This window comes from Ixodes scapularis, unplaced genomic scaffold (genome assembly GCF_016920785.2).
Source record: "Ixodes scapularis isolate PalLabHiFi unplaced genomic scaffold, ASM1692078v2 PGA_scaffold4__175_contigs__length_147842914, whole genome shotgun sequence".
NCBI classification, from domain to species: Eukaryota; Metazoa; Arthropoda; class Arachnida; order Ixodida; family Ixodidae; genus Ixodes; species Ixodes scapularis.
Genome location: NW_024609879.1, coordinates 108,058,962 through 108,078,064, shown reverse-complemented (window position 1 = coordinate 108,078,064; position 19,103 = coordinate 108,058,962). Strand labels below are relative to the sequence as shown.

The following is a 19,103-nucleotide window of genomic DNA, read 5'->3' as shown; positions in this document are numbered from 1 at the left end:
TCGTTGAGCTTAGTTTGGGATCTGTGCCACTGAATTGCGACACAAGAGTAATTTTTGGTTCACTTTGACGTGGCTTCAAAGAGCACGGATCTAGGACAGCTTGAGCCCCATTATTCCTGGCGTAAACAATGCTTTCCTAAGTTTAACACCCGGCAAAAGATTCCATTCCTGAATCGTTTTGAGGAACACAGTTTTCTGAAATAATATTTATCCCACCCCCGCCCCACCATCCAAGGCAAATGTCACATATCCATAAAAGCCAGTTGAAATGTATTCGGGCAAGCCCTCCTAGAAAGTTTGGCAGCGTTACAACGAACAATTTGGCCACCATGCCTAGATAAAAACCGACTCTGACTCCCCCCCCCCCGCAGGGATTTGGCATTCATACCCCCCTAATCTGGTCACTTAGCAGAACAAGTACCCCCCTTAAGACACAGATAAACAAGGACTGAATCCCAAGTGATACGGACAGAGATTAAAAGAAATCAATATCTGTACCTCTACAAAAACCGCAAGTTCGTTCAAAAAAAAAAAAAAGCGTTTTATTATTTTGTTTGTTAAGTGCGCCTACTACATTCATAGAACGGGGAGGGCAGGGCCAGAAGATGGCACGCTATTTTTAAAACACCACCCCGTTAAGTAAAAATGACAAAAAGAAAAACAACAACAAAAAAGAAGTGAGGTAATAGGAATAATAAAAAGAGTGCAGTGGTGAGCAAAGGGAACACCTTGGCCAAAGCTACCGTGACCTCAAATATCTGACCGTCCTTGACTGTCCGCGCAACAACACGCGGTTCCGCTGACAGGGGATTAGGGCTGATCCTAATCCGTACGCACATTTTAAGGAGGGTCGCGTCGTGTTTATTGAGAGGCAACCACGTCGACCTCCGTTAATCTCTACCCAAATCTGAGCTCGTTGACACGACTGGCGCGCGATTCTACAAACCAAACAAATTCCTGCGCGAATCCGATGGTTAATTTTTTTTTCCCTCTCGCTTTTAAAATGATAAACAATCGCAACTTTTTTTCCCCCGATATTGATAACACAATGTAGCCGATCGAATGCTCCAAAAAGAATAATCAATGAAACCGCCGATCAATACGGAGGACTAGGAAGAAAAAAAAAATGGCCCACTTTACAAATTTCATTCAAGACAAACGGCCGCTCTATCCATCAACTTCGGATGCACGCTTCCCCAAGACAAGGGCGCGCTCGCCTTCCGAAGACAGATTGAACAAAAAGAAAACAAGCAAGCACGTAAAACTCAAATGACCTGATCTAACGATTTACGTTTGCTATTCACCAATATGTATCTAAAAAAAAAAAATCATAATAAAGGCGATAGAAGTCGATTTGAGGCCATGCAGACTTGGAATCCAACATAGGTTCAGTTTGCTCTCAGTATCTGATAGCGGGCTATATTTTTATCACGAGGATGACGTCCTGTAAGGCACCACGGGCAACAAAATACCACAAGTACAAAATACGACATCTTTACCTTTTCGACGCTCATCGCAGAAACTGAAACATCTAAGCTATCGTCGTCTGCTAAGCTGCGATTCGGTCGACCACGAAACACCCTCGGCGACGGTTATTTTTCCAGCGTCTCGGAGGTACCACCTCATATTTTCTTCCTTTCTCGGCAAAAATATCACCCAGCCGTCTAGGTGTAACCCCGCACGCCGCCGATAAGGAAGTTCTGCGCCCTACCTACCCGCGATGTGCTTAACCTTTTCTCATTTATTATTTGCTTCGCTAGTCCTCTCCTCTTCGGCGGAGGTGCACGTACGAGCGGAGATTATATTATTAAAGCACGCCAGTGTGGGACGCCTGGCCTTTTACGAACACCACACACACCTTCTTTCGGCGAGAACCTACGCAGGCAGGCCTCCTCAAAAGAATTCGACGCCGAAAAGTACATACACACACAGTAAAAAGAGAGCACAAAAAAAAAAAAAAGAGTAAAGCTATACGCACTCCGGAGTGCGCTTCGCGCGGAAATGGCTATACGCACTCCTCCGAGAGATCATGCCGCTCGGGCTACCCTTTTCGAACGGCGCGTGAATCACTGGGGCGCTCGTTAACACAGCCCCCCGCCTGCGTTCACGCCGCTTCGCGGCGACAGTATCGGCTGCTAATTACAAAGCGTAACCAGTACACGCCGCTTCGCGGCGTCCAGCCGGCAATCCAAGCCCCGCTGTCCCCGATCGCACCTCCGGAAAGGGAGTCCGATACCATTTAGTTCTGCGAAGTTTCTCGACAACATACGATTTTTTTCTTTTTACTGTTCACCGCAAAAAAGGAAATGTCGTAAATATCGCCAAATGCCTCGACAAAACAAAATGTTTGACAAAAAAAAAAAAAAAGTAGGCCCACCGCGGATCGAACCCGCGTCCACTTGCGTATGAATCGGACACCCTAACCCCTATGCCATCGCACCGCTTAGGAAACTCGTTGTGTCCACTCTTTTTATACGAGAAAAGTGGAGTGCGTATAGCCATTTCCGTCCGAAGCGCACTCCGGAGTGCGTATAGCTTTACTCAAAAAAAAAAGTGGAGAGGACTCTCTAGCGCGGAATGAACCGGCGTATTAAAAACACACACACAAATGATTTAACCTGCGCCGAGCGCAGTGAACACGCACTGAACGAAATGTGATGATAGGTTCTACTAATAACTCGCACGCTACTTTTTACTCTCGCATTTTTCCCCCCATAACTCCCGTGCCCATGGGGTGGGAATCAATGTATTGATTACTAGCTTGCTTCCTACTACGACGGACAGCTAGCGCTCCCCTCAACCCTCCCACCCCAGATAAGCCGGTGCTTCCCTTTTCCTTTTTTTTGGGGTCCTCTCTGAAGAGACAGAGAACGGGGGAGAAAAATGAAACGCTTCACCGCTGTCGCTTCGAAGCCTCGATACGACGAAGGTAACGGTACGCCAGGAAAAAAAAAAAAAAAAAGAAAAAGGACGAAGAATCGTATTGTTTCCGATGCAAACACGGGGGCCTGGCTAGCCGTGACGGAGTCCCTACCCGGAGTACCGCTACGGTGGCTCGCGTTTTCGCCGACGAGGATCGGGCCCGGGTTTTTATACGCAGAATACCACGGAACACATGGTGTTGTTTTGGGGAGAGGTGGCCACATACACACACGGACGACCAACAAGCAAAAACGACGCGGAACCTAGAACGACGACAACAACAACAACACGGGGGAAAATAATAACAATAAAGAACGCCCGCGCACCTTTTAACAGCGGCAAGGGTTGGAGCTCGACATCGTTGGCCGACCGATACCTCGACGATCCTTGAGACTTGCGCTGTTTTCGCTTGAGGGACCCCTTCTTGAAAGGGTCGATCTTGTCGACGAACGTGGCCGAAGACGAGACTGGATGGGACCCCGAGTGTGCAGACATGGTACGGTGGGTACGACGAGTCGCGTAGCACGGTCGGTCGTCGTCTCCGAAGCGGGCGTCGGGGAGGGTGGTACCGGGCGATGCGCCTCTAGCGCTCGCTTCCTGCCGTCGCGAGCTCGTCTAAAACACGGCCTCGGCTCGCAGAGTGGCCGCCGCCGCGCACTTGGGTATCGGTCCTAGGCCCATACCGGCCCCGGGGAAGGCGCAAGTTGCCGACGATTTGCAAACAGGACGACGGTTAGGCCTAAGCGACGCCAATAATTCCGATCATCTCCCGACTCCTAGGCCTAGCATTGCAGGCTCACATACGTCCATACGTGAATATCCGTGCTTTTTTCCTGAAGCCGCGTCGACGGGGAGCTCACGGGCACATTTTACATGACGGACGGCGATCTTCGGAGCCCGCCCGGCGTCTCCGTTCGCATGCGGGGATCAGAGTTTGGGAATAAAAACCCCCCCGCCGATCACATATACACTTTTGCAAGCAAGCAGACACCTAAGGTTTTACATAGACGCATTCGGCAAAGTTCGGCGAGGCCTCGGGTGCCGAGCCGGGCGAAAGCCTACGATTTGCACTCAACCTTCGAAGAGAGTTATTTTCATTCCTACCGCCATGAGCGCTAGTGAATTTCTAAGAATATTACGTTTGTTTTGTGAAATGAACGAGCACAATTTAATAAATGTGTAATTATTTTGATGTTATTTTTATTATTTGTTTTTATATGCTAATATATACAATATTGCCATAAATATATTCAGATAATTTTTGTTGTGCATGTTGCTTTTCTTGCATACTTTGTTCACCGGTACTAGGATTCCAGTTAAATAAATATCCAATTCATTATTTAACACAAATTAAAGTAAAAATTATTGTTTAATTAATTCCAGCGAAGAGCATTGCTGCATACACCCTGGTTACCATGGTTATTCCTACAACCATGGCTGCGTCCGCTTCGGATTTCACCAAGGTTGCACCGATTTCAGGTTGAGGACGTTGTGATCATCCGCTGCGAAGAAGACAAAATTTAAAACCCCAAACTTGGAGGCATATAATAATGAAAAATGCTCCCAAATACGGTCCGTATTCAAACATGTCTGTCAGAGAACGTACGGAAAATGCTATGCGAAGTTTGTGTGACTGACGCTACGTTGTCAGACGCCGCGTTCACCGCGTTCTTGTCGGACAAGCTCACTTTGGATTCTGATAAATTGAGGTCTCTTCTGGAAAGCTGTGGAGGTAAGCTGCTGATTTCAGGCGATCTGTTCATAAACGTTTTCCGCAAGTTTCGTCTAAACTCCCGTCTCTTCCCTAGATCGGGATGCGTCTTCCGACTGGCACGAGGTATCTCTATCCAAGTTGTCGCCGGTCATCCATTCTGTGTGTCGGGTGTTTCGCAGCCTGCCCGTAGAAACATTCCGGAGTTCGTCGGCACTTCTCACTTGGACGGGAGAAGAGAAGGTGATACAATTGACATTTTGTCTGCATAATATTCCGGTCGATAAAGGCGGGGCAAAATCAACATTGCACTCCGTTTATCCGATGGTGCCAATCAAACCGCGGCAAAAATGCGTCGTCACGGCCCTTGTGCGTTGCCGTGATCCTGCGCTTTTTTCTCTGCGTGATTGGTTTAGTCCGTGATGCAAACATGGGTCCGGACATTTCACCGAACGCCGTTTCATCGAATATCGTTTCATCGAAGCCGTTTCATCGTACGCGATTTTGTCAAAAGCCACTTCATCGAATGCCCTTTCATCACAGACGTTTTATCGAAGACCACCTAGTTGAGCAGTAGGAACTTTTACCTAGGAAATAGTTTTAACACTGGAAGGATAGCAGACCTTTCTGTTCCTACAACTAACAATAAGAAACATTATTTTCTCTACACTTTTTTTTTTTTTTTTTTCATAGTAACTGAACTGATGTCTTGTGCTGCTAATGTGGCCAATATTAAACGGGAACACAGCCTTGAAATTTTACTAAACCTGCGATCGTCGGGTGCAGTGACTAAGGTATGTTCCTTCAAGGCTCTATCCACGTCCTTGAAGAGGCGTATTCTGTTCCAAGCACAAAGCCGTCCTTGAAGCAATGATGTATATCCGTGTCGCACGAAGCAGAAAAAAAAAAATGTGTCTCCTCCCCTTTGTTTACTCTTTGCCATCGCCAGAACCGTGGACTTACTGGCTTTTCAACCTTTGTACTTAGAAAGAAAGCTATTCTGCTAGGATAGAACGAAAACTCGAATAAATAGATAAATAAAAAATAAAAAAGGCGCAGAGAAGAACAATTATAATCCTTCCCGGATGTACCTTTCGTGCGTAAACAAGTAGGGAACCAAGTGTGTGGTGGAGTACATCCGCAATTGTTTTACCCAAAAACAGTAAGTCACATATCCACTCGAGTTTTGTCACGTTCTACGATTCAGTAACCGAAAGTTTTCCGAAAAACCATATGAGGGTAGTGATTTTATTACCGGTGATTCAACAGCAGCATGAAAACAACTCAGAAGCGAGAGTATAAATAATCTGAAAAGAACCATGATGCTCCAAAATTTGGTGAACTGAAATTCGATGAAGCAACAACCAAGCAATTCAATGAAAAAGCGTTTGATGTATCAGCGTTCAATGGAAGGGCCACTTATTCGATGAGACGACGTTCAATGAAACAACATTCAATGAACCGGCGTTCAATGGAAGGTTCACTTATTCAATGAAACGGTGTTCGATGAAATGTCCGGCGCCAACTCAACAACCGGGCCCAAACCCGATACCGAGCATCCTACGCATTGACTGGACGCGAGTCCTGACCGAACACTGATGCAGCACTTTCCTCCAATCTGTGTCTGCACTTGGATTGCAATGTGGTGACGTAAGCTTCGGTTATTTCAGACGGTGTCTAGATGTGTTGAGCAGACGTCATTTGTAGACATTGTCTGAAACGGAAATGCCCCTTTCCCACAACAAACTGTGATCACGCAATTAAACTGCATGATTCAGCTTTATCTTTTTAAGTGTTCTTGGGCTTTTGTTGTCTTTATAGCTTAGGGGAGGGAGATTTAATAAACTGGTTTCATGAGTCATTCAAAGCACAGTAAACAGAAGCTAGTCGTTAATTTTTTTTTGCATTGTGGGCATTTTGAGTGAAACAGCACTTTTCATAACAAGTATTTTCCTTGTTTGTTTGGTTTTTATCCGGAAGCTGGTTTTGCAGAATTGAGTTTGTAACGTTAGCCTCCGGCACAAGATCTCCAGAACGTTGCGTCCACGATTCGCACTGTTCACACGAGCGTATACATTCCAGGCTTTTGAGGAATGCTTGTGTCGACTGCAATCCCCGGACGAATGCAGCGCCGTTCTGTGTGTCCTGAAGGTCACGGCGATCCTTGAGCGTTGCCTCGGAGACGTAAGTTGTTTGTTTGTTGTAAACGGTACTTGTAGCTTTGGCCTCTAGTCGGGGGGAAGAGTGGGCAGAGTGCAGTCTCAATCGCCTCTTTTCATTTCTCAGGTGTTGTTCTCGAGGCACGTTCCAGTCCCCTTCCTTCTCAAGGATATCTTAAAGCAACCGGAGCTCAGCGCAGTATTTGGAACTGAGCTGGTAGGTAAGATAGTCTGTATGATAAAAACACAGCAAAATAATTTTGATGCTTTTTACTAAACACCCGACACATTCAGTGAAATGGCAAGTTTAAATATTGTCGCCCCAGCAATATAAAACGGGGATCCTCAAACATTGCGACCTCGAGAAACCCCCATGTCCTCTATGATTGGCCGAAGTACCTCTTACGGTCTCGGTATTTACGCGGTGAAATGGTAAACATGTCTTTGGATCACGTAAACAATAACGCGCATGCTAGGGAGTGTAGGGTTCCTAGCTGCGCATCAGTGGCTGTCTCAGGCCCGCTAAATAGTACTTAGACTGGGAGAATACTTTACTTAGGGGTAGGGATGGACGAGGAAATTTGGGAGGTTTGGAACCCCGTGAGGGTACTCTGGGGAATAACATAAAGTAATTATTACCACAGTTGGAACGTTGGTAAAAACAGACTTTAATCTGCCACCTCCTTGAAGTCGGAGCAGTCGTTCAGAGAGCGAATAAATTCTCATTCGCTCGATACGTCGACACTGACCTTCGCCGACACTGACCTGGAAGGCAAAACATAAACGCGCCCGAGAGGCAAATGATATTTGCCTCCTGGGCATGCGGGATGCCAGCACAAACTAAGCTTTCTGCGTGGTCTGTGCCGGCTTTTTCTTTATTGCGCACCACAGACGATAGCCAGGGCAAGACAGAGCGCATTGCACTGGCGCTACCTCATGTGGCCCTTGCGGGATGTGCAACAACAATGAGGGGGGCAGTTGGAAGGTATGACGTTGCACCCCTCTCGCCGGCATGTTTTGTCGAGAGGCCAATCCTTTGGAGCAGCCGTGCTACGCAGCTCAGTAGCTATAGTTTACGACTGCCGCTCCACTGACCCAGGTTTGAATTCTGCTGTACACATAAATATAATATATAGCCTTAACGTCGCATAATGCTCCCAGCATGTTGCTCGTTTTCAGCGTTCGTTCCTGACGCTCATTCACGACTCGTGAAATGACTCATAAAAATGCATGCCGCGTTAAAACGAGAATGGAATTGGGCCTTTCCGATCCGCAAGTGTGTTTTGTTTTTCTGGTACAGATGTGGCCAAAAATAGACTCCTGGGGGGCTATGCAAGAGGGCAGGACGAAAAGATTGGGATATTGCCATTTGCTGGGATTGGTCAGTGGCATGGCACTGACCAGTCACAGCGGGCAGCGATGTCACGGTTGCTTCGTCCCACCCTCTCGCATAGCCCCTCTGGAAGCCTCAGACCCGCTGCCACTCTGGGACTTTCAGTAGACTCCTTTTCGCAGTACATTTCTGCCGACTTCCGACCACCCCCACGTTTTCTCGGCGCAGATGCTGGTTCTGCAAATCGTCATGGGCTCGCCCCGTTCCCTCAACCTCCGCAACATCGTCTGGCACGGCTTTGTGACCCCTCGAGAGGTGGACCGCAGGTTTGTGAACGGGCGTCGTGTGTCCTGCGGAACGGCAAACGCCAGAGCCGCCGAGCGTTTCCACGGTTAGGGTGAAATACACGTAGCTGCTGTACCCTGTTTCACCTTAAAGCTGCGGTCACACTGCTAATACGAGGCGTGCTTCTTCTCTGTACGATGGTACTGTCCGATTGGTCATACAAAAGCTGCTTGCAGACACGTTTGCAGCATACCGTAATATCTTGGAAGATGGCCCACCTAAAATCAAAAGCAAATAGAACGAAAATGAGGAGCAAGTTAACTTTCGGTGTGCGATAAAAAAAAAAGGAGTTGAGGAGTGCTAGTTTAGATACCGTGACCTGCAAAACTTGCGATCGCAGGGAAGAAGAGAGACAAACCAAATTCAACTTTTCATTCCCAGTTGGCAATGTTCGCTTATGTCCCGCCGCGGCCATGCGACACCCTTTCTGCCGAGGTCACTGTCGGCCGGGGCCCTGCAATTGCTAGACGCAGACCATCTTTCGGTGTTGTAAAAAAAAACAATAACGGCTAATCGTGCCAAAAATGTGGGTGGGTTGTCTTTCGGGAGTGGGGCATCTCTCGGGATATTACGGTACATATATATGTGTAAAGCAAACATGCTTAGCACATGTGTGAGACGTGTCTTCAGGTAATTCTGTCATCACGTGTGCAGAGAACACCGTGTCTTTTGTACGATGCACTAGCACCGTGACTGCTTGTGAAGATGTACAATGAGATGGCACGCTGGTGCCGTGTAGTTGGGTAGCTCTGGAACATATCCGATCCGCATGTATTTTACGCATCATTCTTTCACTGTGGGGTCGAAGTAATTTTCATAACTTGATAAGAGGCCGTTTCTCGTAAATGGTGCACAGATGTATCATCTCGCAAATACTGCAAAACCTTCAACTCATTTTGGCAGATTGGAAGGGTTCTGGGGCTCTCTGATACAGTCAAACCTGTTTATAACAAACAAAAGGAAACGCTGCGATCAGTTCGATATAGCAAAAGCCATTTACAACGAACTTCCACCATCTGTTTGTGATAAGGCGAGAGCTTCTCTTTCTTTCTCATCTCTGCGCTTCCGCCTTGTAGTAAGAATTTTCGTTCTTTCCTACTTTTCTTTTAGGGGGGAAGGGACAGGCTAGAAGACGATTGTTTGCATGTTTTTGAAAGCCTTCCCGGGGGAAAAAAGTTTGATATAGCCCATACGTTCTTCGTTATAAAAAGTACTTTTTACATGCATTTTTATTTAAATTTTTCGTGAGTTCGGTGGTATCAACAATAATTCGCTGTATGTGGGTCCGTTCTAAACGGGTTTCGCTGTAGGTGGCGTCGTGTTGACCAGTTTGTTCTCTATGCTCGGAGGCAACTTTTTCTGGCATTTCAACAGGAATGAAGACCGTGGGTGTAGAGCCTTGATTGGCGCTCGAGGTGCGCAAGTGCATGGGCACCCCTAGCTCTGGCTTCCAAAAAAGCTGTCCCCAAGTAGAGAGTTTTCTCATCGTAAGCCGTCGCAGGCGGTCGCGGCACAGTAGGTCACTGTTAAACATGAGCGAGTGAACCAGCCTTTATGATGTTACTGCAACGGACATTACAAACCCTATTAACCAGTATAGTTTGTAATGTCACGTGCGTTGCACGTGACACTTTGCTCTGCCCAGCCTGAAGGTTACGTGCCACACTTTGAGTTGCGGATAGGCTCCGGTGACTCGTAGCATATGTTGCGGCTCGTTGGAAGGTGAAACAGAGTTGGTCGCCTACGGTCCTGTTGGGAAGAGGGAGCGAGCGTGCACCGCATTCCCAAGGCTGCGCTTTTCATGAAGCAACCACGAGAACTGTCTTGAGCAACGCCAATCAAGACATTTTCCAATCTACCCTTTTTGCGAAATGCGTAGTGCACACACCTGTCGATGCTCCTGGGTTGGAGATTGCGTGCTACCAAAGCAAATCCGCCATCTTGTATGTCGTGCACAAGCCTCGTTTACCTATAGTCGGTGACGGGGTTAGAGTCCAAGGGAAGCTCCTCTTACCTCTGTTCACTTTAACAGAGCGAATGCTGAAGACTGGGCTGCCTTCTCTCTAGTGTTTGCTCTGCTAAAATGGAATGAGGTGGAAGGAGCTCCCCCTGAATTCTTAGCCCGTCATCGACTAAATACCGGGCAAGCGCCTGCTCAAAATATAGAGATAATCGCGAAAAAATGGGGGATGGGCACTTGTTGGGTCATCAGTCTTACATATCAATGTACTGTGCATATTTTCTCAGATCTTACCAATTTGGGAATGGGCGGATGCATGGTATTCTACGGTAGTACTTTTTGCGGGGAATAGCTTTTTTTGTTTTGCGTGGGCCAACTTGTTTTAAACCATGCCGTAGGCCCCATCGAATGTTAATGCGAGGTGACACATGCAAGTATGTTGACGAAAAGAAGAGAAAAAAGACACTTTTGACCGCATGGAAGGAACTAAGCAACAACAAGCATGGCATCGTCAAGTTATGAGCCCATCTGTTTGTCATTTTTGTTATGTCATTAAGTAGTGTTTCTCTGTACGGTGTCGGCTATCATCTTCTATAGTAACAGTGTTTTTCTTGCGAGGCGAGCGGCATATATTCGTACCGCAGCAACATAGGGTTTGTTTGGAAGTCTACCAAGGTCCTGGGAGGGGTTCACACAGTTTGGGGGATGACAACTCAGGGGTCTGCTTCAAAAGTGAACCAGATTTGCTCATCCTGTAGATTTGTGACTAGAAGTCCTTGAAATGCTACGAATGTACCCAAATACCATCGTCAAATAGCTTTGTTTTCTAGTGACTCAATCTCCAACCCGGGCGTCCCGGCAAGCTGCGGCACATATTTAGAAAAAAGTCCATTGGGAGGAGGTCTTGAGAGATTAGGGTATTTTTTCTGAAATTTTGAGATGTGCTATCTTTTGAAAATAATGTTTCTTGGGGAAAATACTATAAAAGCCAGAGCAACCTTTCTATCTTTTTTTGATACAAATATCAGAAAGTATGTCACTCTGATGTGGCAGTCATTGTGGAGAGCTCTTCTACAGTGGCAACTGCAAGTATTACAAATTTGAAATTTTTTTTCTTCTTACAATCGATGAATGGTACAGCTTTCTGGGGGCCGTCACAAAAGGCAGGGATATGTCTGACAAGGTGACAGTCCTCCCCCCCCCCCCCCCCTCCCTTCCCGCTTTTCTGGGGCCACACGTGAAGCCAGAGCACTTCCCCAAAAAGTACAAGATCGAGCTTGTGCCTTTTCTGGAATGGCAACTGAGCTGTTCTTTGACTGGTATTCAGATTTTGACTGTGTTGTCGCAGCAGTGTTCATCTTCAGGCATTCTTAGAATGCATCACCAGCATTAGTGCTAATTTTGCTGGGTTGTTTCATCGATTCCTTACGCCATTAAGCCATTTCATGACGTGCACCATTATTAGAGCTCTGGGAAAATGTTGCCCAAAACTCAGAATGAATATATTTTTTGTCCTATGACTCTACAACTTCCTCACCAAGTGTAACTTCCCCACTAAGTGGCAGTGTGCAGTGGGAAAGGTGTCTCTTCAGGGCAGAAAGATGGAAAAGCATGCGAGCTGTATGAAATCACGGTGTGTCTTCGTCCGTGGGCATATGGTTGTGGCTAACACAGGGGTGCACACTTAATACAGTGCCAAGCAGACATTTGTGGCAGTTTCTTTATAAATAGCCTACTGTGCAACACCAACGTGTCAATCTTTAATGTTGGCGAGTTTCTTCACTCCTCAGTGAACAGAAACTCTCTAATGTGAGCACCGAGCAAAGTGGTACAAGTTTACATGTGTGATATAAGAAGTGAAAAATGAGGCATCAAATATCGGTATGAATGCATTACAAGAACCGATTAATATTTACTGTCTACACAGCGTGACACGATCAGCACAAACAAACAAACACCATTTTTTATTGTTTTTGTCCTCGCAGATAATGACTCTAATCAAAATTACCCCTCTTGTGGATAGTGGTCATCTGGTGAGCCAACTTGGGAGGTAGAACCTTGAGTTTTCCACTAACCCGTCTGGAGAAAACATAAGAATGTGCGCACACTGTATCACGCAGTGTGTCGCTTGTGCAAGGTCTTTTGTAAATGAGTAGTATATACCCTGTTTTGTTTTAATCTAAGCAGTACCAACACTACAAGCCAATGGGGACAATCAAGCTTCTTCAAAATCACTAGATTATGGCATTTTTCAGGTTTCTATGCATGTGTTGCTGCCAACCGATCCATTTCTATGCGTCGTGACATTGCGTTTCTAGTCTGTGCATTTATGCTTGTGTTGCAGCTAGGTGTATAGCAAGCCTGTGTCTGTCTAGAGCTTTTTGTTTTTGCTGCTTCAGGCTTCCATTCTTCTTGATCTGTGCTGCCATGAGTTTGGGGGAACGGCTGGCTGAAAGCGGTTCTCAGCACAAGGCCATCGTAAGAAGAAGACGGTTCAGCTTCATTGACACGGAGCTCGCCCTGAACGACTTCCTAGGCAAGTGCCGGCACTCGGGCCTCATCATACGTCTCCGCGGACGTCGTGGCTCCATCCACACGCCTAGGGTCACTGAAAAGCTATACACTAGCAGTACCTACCGGCTCAGCTACAGGCCATCACTACTTACCTACTCTTCTTCCACACCCGTTGTCCGATGCCGCCACGAAGGTTATTCGTCCATTTGCATCATGTGACATCTGTTTACATGTTAGCAACTTGCTTGGGCGGCCTAGAGCCGCCCTGGCACTATTTTTGACAGTTATGGTCCTGAAATGCGACTTTTGGAGTGGGAGATACAACAATAGGAGATTGTCGTGGTAACATTGTGCTCCGTGGTGATCCTTAGCAAGCGGGACGACAGAGAGCAATTGCATCCTTCATCAGGCACGTCGGTGAAAGCTGGAGACAACTGGCAACATTGATTTTCTGAGACAATATGTCCGAGGTGTCATTACTTTGAATTATAGTTTACTTAGTGACTCTATGATTGTTCAGTGTCAATGATGTCGAGTTCCAGAAAGCAAAAAAACAGAATGAAAATGAAAAGACAGAGCACAACGTGCCCTGCGTTTTGTCCCAGTCTCTTTCGACGTCGTTCCGACAACATTTTATGTGGCGTTTTGCATGGTGGGCAAACTGCTAAAAGCAAGAAACCAAAAATTTATTGTTTATGCTTACCTTTTTTTGTGTGTCCAGGAGGGATGATAAAATAGACAATAACAATGATATCTCTCGTTTTATTTTCAATTTCACCTTATATGTGCTTACATGCATTTAGTTCGGTTCCTAACGGGTCTGCACTGAAAATTAATTTTATTCAAAATACCCCTAAAGGCCCTCTGTATAAGGGTGGGCAAGCAAATATATCATAGTACACAGATAAAACACAAAAATTATACAAAGACAATATGAAAACAAGTTAGGCAAAGACGGAGATATACCTGGTGTTTATCGACAAAAACAAAAACTTGAGTGGTAGCGACATTTGTGCCAGAGTGAATTGGAGCAACGACGTACAGAACAAGTGACCAACTTCTTTTTTTCTCCTCTTTGTTTCAGGTGTCGGTTTCGACGAACAGAGTTTCCTGTTGGTCCTTGAGGCGAGTCCGCTCGTTCTGCCAGGAAGGATGCCATTCTGGCACGCGTGCGTCCAGCTGTACAATGAATCCCGGTAAGGTGGCACACGATGGCCATGTACACTGCATGACACTGTTAGTATGAAAACGGCTTTCACGATTTTTTGCATTGCACTTGGAAAGGCTGTTGGCAAGCACCAAACTTTGTCACTTCGGTTAGTGTCTCAAGGGAGCCCATTCCACCACACTAGTAGTTTTGATGATAGCTTTTTGATTCTAAGACAAATACAGAAAAAAACTGGTGATCACTTGTTCACACTGAGTGTCAGGCCGTGTACAGCACTCAGAAAAAAACCTCCCCTAAAGGGCAACTCCGCTAAAGGGCAACTCCGCTAAAGGGCAACTCCGCTTCAGTTATAATTGTTTAAAAAAAAAAAAACAATGCAGTCCTCTTCAGTATCACCTATGCTCCATCTCACCCTACGATGGACTAGGGCCCGAAGGCTGGCAGGCGGAGCACTGCCTCAGGAAAGCTTACATCCGCATTGGGAAAGAGTGCGCGAGAGAAATTCCGACACGCAGACTACGAAGAGCACTAATCTAACGCATATGGTTCTCCATAAAATAGCGCGCTATTTTATATTGGTGAAGTAAAGGTGCATGGAATTGAGTTTCATAAACATTCTTGTCATATTTCGTAAACATGTCAACTGTTTGGAGAAGTCGGAAGGCACGCAGGCAACACTGACATAAAGTCGTTTCGCCTTAAGGCCCGTTCACACTCTTGCGACCTCTTAAACCTGGGTTCCTTAAAACTTCTTAAACCAGAGAACACACTGGCGCCATCTATTGGGAAGCAGTGGAAACTCGGTGGTCCGGCATATTTTTTCTATTTCTCGCGCATTATCCTTTCTTTCTTGGCTCGAGAAACCTGTGTCAATGTCATAAACGAGTCTTTCTATGGGTACTACGCACATTTGACCTCGGAAATCCCGCAAACCTTCGCTCTTGTGAAATGTAGTTCCAGGGTCACCGCATAGATGGCGCCACAATGCCCAGTGTGTTCCCTTACTCTAAAAACATTTAAGAAGTTTTAAGAGATCTCGTCTCTCTCAGTCGTACTCGGTCGCAAGAGTGTGAACGGGCCTTTAGCCATAACAATCCAATCCAATCCAACTTTCGTTTACGTAAAACGTACCCGGGCCTGCATCTCCCTTCCTCACGCGGTCCGTACACGCTCCCGTGTCGAACACTGTATGCAACTCATCTTCATTTTATAATGGGCACTGGTTCTTATTCTGGGTTCTCTTTGCCCGATCGCTTCCAAAGGGTATATAATTCCTTCAGTAGTCTTCAGTAGTAGCAAGCAGATGGAGCCACCGCAAGGGCTTGATAAGCAGACAAAGACTCGCCTCCGCATGCCGCCGTCTTGGTGCACTGATACGTACGATGAAGCAATATACAACATAGTTTCGAACAGGCTCGTGATTAGACTCGGAGGCCTGTAGCATTGGGGTTTAGTCCATCGTAGGATGAGACGGAGTATAGACCAGTGTCCGCGCCAATTCCAGGGCGCCGCCATGTTTATCTACGCTCGCGCCACCACGCGGAGAGAACTGGCAGGCAAGAGGGGGGGCTGCGTTGGCGGCGTTGGTTTGGGGAGCTGGATGCGGCAGGCTGTCCGAATGCACCGGCACATCGTGAACGATGTCTTTACCAGAAGCCTCCGCGACCCGTTCTTCAACAGATAAGAGGTCGTGAACATTCGAGAACCCATCTCGATCAAGGAAACAAGAGAAAACCTTCCTTGTCTTAAATGTTCTCGGTGTCTGCTGACCCTTGACATCCGCGTTTCAGTCTGGGTTCATTGCGTAGTAAATATTTCGCTACCGCTTTCTTGTAGCTTCCAAATGCTTGATTGTTGGTTTCTTGTATACGACATTACATTCGTGGCACGTTTGAGACCGATTTTCGCGATCTGCTTGCCTTTCTGCGGCAGCGCGGCTCTGCCGAGCCGAAATAAGTGGGAGGCGTTCACTTGATCGAACGCCGTTTTAGCGAATGAAAACGAGACCACGACGTTTCATCGAATGACTAGCGAATGGGTCTAGTTACATAGACAGCTCGGATTAGCTTTCTTTTGTAATGTGGCGCCTTGTCTGCCGCTGCGAAGCGGCGTAAACGAGGGCTCCGAGTATGTAAGTGCGCGTCCCGTCCCTCCCCCCCCCCCCCACACACACACACATACAAACACAGACTGCGAGCGTCTGGGTTCGAAACTATTAATTGCCAGTTCTAAAGGATGGTACTTACTTGAAGTGGGAGCTGGAATTCTACGAGGTACCAGGAGACACTTACTATCGGGCAACGAAGCACGGTGGCTGTGGGGGCGGAGTCTAGGAACGCTACTGATTAATATTGTGACAGGCGATCAGTTATGATGGCAGACGAAACTTCGACTCGTTTGTTCAGAATTTCTCGGTGATATTTTATTAGCCCTCGTTACAGCACACCAAGGATCTTGGGCAGTGAAATTCACATCACGCAGGCTCGTCCGTCGTAGTCAAATGAGCGCAGTCGACGATGAGGTGTAATGAGCTACTAAGCTTCACAAGGAAAATGCGCGTGAGAAAGAGTTTTGAGGAAGTCCAAAACACCGATCCAGCAGACGCACGTACGTACGTTTACTCCGGATTTCATGAACTCGACGGCGCAAGATCAAAGAGCACCGCCGCCATCGCCACCCGGTTTTCTCTGCACTTTGCGCGACGACGGCACTGCAACGGAGGGCACTTGCCTCGGCGTTAACAATCCACGAAATAGATTAATTTCCCACTCTTGAAGCCATTCCAAATGATAAATGAAAATACCTCAGCGTTGTTGAACATCTGACGACACAACCAACACAACTGTGCCGCTGGCTGCGTGAGCCTGACACAACTGTGCCGAGCGCCTGCTCGGCACCGTTGTTGCTCGTGAAGGCTTGCTTATTTGTGGTTGAGACGATGATTCCACATCTTTCGTGGTGCTTGCAATAACTTCGAAGGGCAGGGGAACCTTCTCACGAGGACGTTGAAGACACTCAACACCGGAGCCACCAAAGCAATCGCACAAACTGTCGCCATGTTTGCTCCTTCTTCGTCACTCGCGGCGCAATCAACTCGTCGCGAGATGTTTTCTGGCTCGGCTAGATGGAAACCAACAGCGGCAAAGTGGCGTATGGACACACGGCTCTCACATTACGGGCACTATACTCACATACCGCGGTAAACAGGACCGATGCCGGCGAAACGGCAGTCGGCACACCAGCGAAGAAGCCCTCAACGGGAAGCGGCGGCGCAGGCCGACGCAGTCCCCCCTCCCCGTGAGCGTCTGGGTTCGAGATTATTGTTCGCTTTTGCTCCTTGCGGTCGAGGCTACAAAGAGCACTTCCGGACAAAGGTCTATAGGGAGACCACACGTAAAATATTACGACCTAGTTCTGCCAAATTGTTTCTTAAAAGTCCGGCAAACTTGGGAAAGTGCCAAGTTGCCGAAATCGGGCGACTCTAGCAGGCGAATTGAGGCTGAATCAACAGCGCAGTCAGGGCTGCGGTGTTAGCGTAGCCAAGATTGAGCTAAACATCATCTACATTGCTACTTTTTGTTTGTTTTATTCCTCCGGGCAAGCGTAACAGGTGGCGTCAGCAGCGTCTCCTCTCGGCGCTGAGCGATGTCCACGTGAGTGGCCTAAGCCGCCTGCGCAGTGCGCTTCTCAGCCTTGGGAGCCAATTGATTGTCCCGCCATTAGCGTTGTCTTTTGCGTTGGGGCCGCCTTAAACACTACCGCCCCAATGGTGGCCTGCCCTGATGCTGCTCGTCATCGTGTAGAGGCTCACGAGGTTACTCATATCATGTTGTAGCTAGTATGTTTCTGGCGGCCTGAGGCCAATGTTGCCTGACGGAGCCGAAGTTTCGGTTTTGGTTTCTTCTCATGTTTAAAGTAAGGTTTCGCAAAATATATCCTATTTTTCGCAAAGCAAATGACATAGTTCCTTTTATTAGTGCTTTCTGATATGAAATCACACATAATTACGAAATTTTCAGAATTGAGCGGAGTTGTCCTTTAAGCCCGACGCAAGCAACCAACGTTTTGCTAAGAGACTTCACTTCCTCGGGACTTTGTCGGCCATGTACTAGAGGCTGGCACAATTTATTGCACTTCATCAACTCACTGGATCACACTGATTAGTCACTTCACCAAGCGCCTGAGTATGTTCTACAAAGCTTCAACTATAGGCCGTGAACATAAGTTTTTAAAATCCTCAGCAGGCACGATTAGTCGGTCGATGAGCTTAGAATCAAACTCAGCATCGTCCTCATTTTGTGTAACTTTTTTATAGTGTTTGCGTTGCCACAAGAACCAAAGCTGCGTACTGACACGCTGGCAGTCCTACCCACTGCTGTGATGATTTGGAGACAGTTGATATGGGAACGGTTGTATTCCACTGTGTAGTACCGTCATTATTTCTTTCACGACTGGCGGCTGGACGATGTTTTCTCCAGGAATACTTTTGCTGTCGTTTTCTTCGGTGATTTTTCACATTTTACTTTGAAAGGATACTGGCAGGCATCAAGATTTATCACTTAAGCTACCCCAACTGGGCACTTTTCACCACTACCGTAAAATACCGTAGAATACCCACTTCAATTTCACCAAAAACTGGGTTAATCTAGACATGGGTGCTTGTACGGTCAATTCGGGCGCTCGACGTATAATTTTAAGAATTCACAAGTTTGGGAAATGTTAATAGTGGGTGCTTGAACAAAGTGGGTGCTTCCGCTGCATTTTGACGGTATGTGTAGCAGTTTTCGGTGATGGCTCGTTTGCGCTAACACTGTCGCGGAGTTCACATGAGCATCACGAGACAATAGGAACCCACAAATTTTACGTTTGTGTTTAGACAGCGTAAAGTCGGTCTTCCCTTGTGTTATGGCAATGCTGGTTTGTGCCATAAATGAGATATTTAGCCAGTGCAGTACCACTGCTAACCTGAAGTCTCTAACATGCATCATGCA

The 19,103-nt window shown here is 47.0% G+C and overlaps 2 protein-coding genes across 3 annotated transcripts in view; one reads left to right on the top strand and one right to left on the bottom strand.

Annotated features, from left to right (window-relative positions):
* The window catches only part of LOC8053401 (serine/threonine-protein phosphatase 2A 56 kDa regulatory subunit alpha isoform), a 48,405-nt gene extending 44,381 nt beyond the window's left edge, over nt 1-4,024 (bottom strand). The window contains exon 1 of one of the 2 annotated variants that reach the window (XM_029972498.3): nt 3,249-4,024. In XM_029972498.3, coding sequence (XP_029828358.1) covers nt 3,249-3,417 — 169 coding nt within the window. In that variant the 5' untranslated portion in view covers nt 3,418-4,024. Of the gene's footprint in view, nt 1-1,499; nt 1,774-3,248 lie in introns of those variants that run through there. The other variant, XM_029972499.4, reaches the window with a different exon arrangement.
* Nucleotides 4,025-4,355: 331 nt separating this feature from the next.
* The window catches only part of LOC8053402 (endoplasmic reticulum membrane-associated RNA degradation protein-like), a 34,415-nt gene continuing 19,667 nt past the window's right edge, over nt 4,356-19,103 (top strand). The window contains exons 1-7 of the mRNA XM_029972497.2: nt 4,356-4,654; nt 4,731-4,876; nt 6,716-6,817; nt 6,920-7,009; nt 8,354-8,451; nt 12,830-12,966; nt 14,029-14,140. Of these exons, the coding sequence (XP_029828357.2) occupies nt 4,480-4,654; nt 4,731-4,876; nt 6,716-6,817; nt 6,920-7,009; nt 8,354-8,451; nt 12,830-12,966; nt 14,029-14,140 (860 nt within the window). The 5' untranslated portion in view covers nt 4,356-4,479. The remainder of the gene's footprint in view (nt 4,655-4,730; nt 4,877-6,715; nt 6,818-6,919; nt 7,010-8,353; nt 8,452-12,829; nt 12,967-14,028; nt 14,141-19,103) is intronic.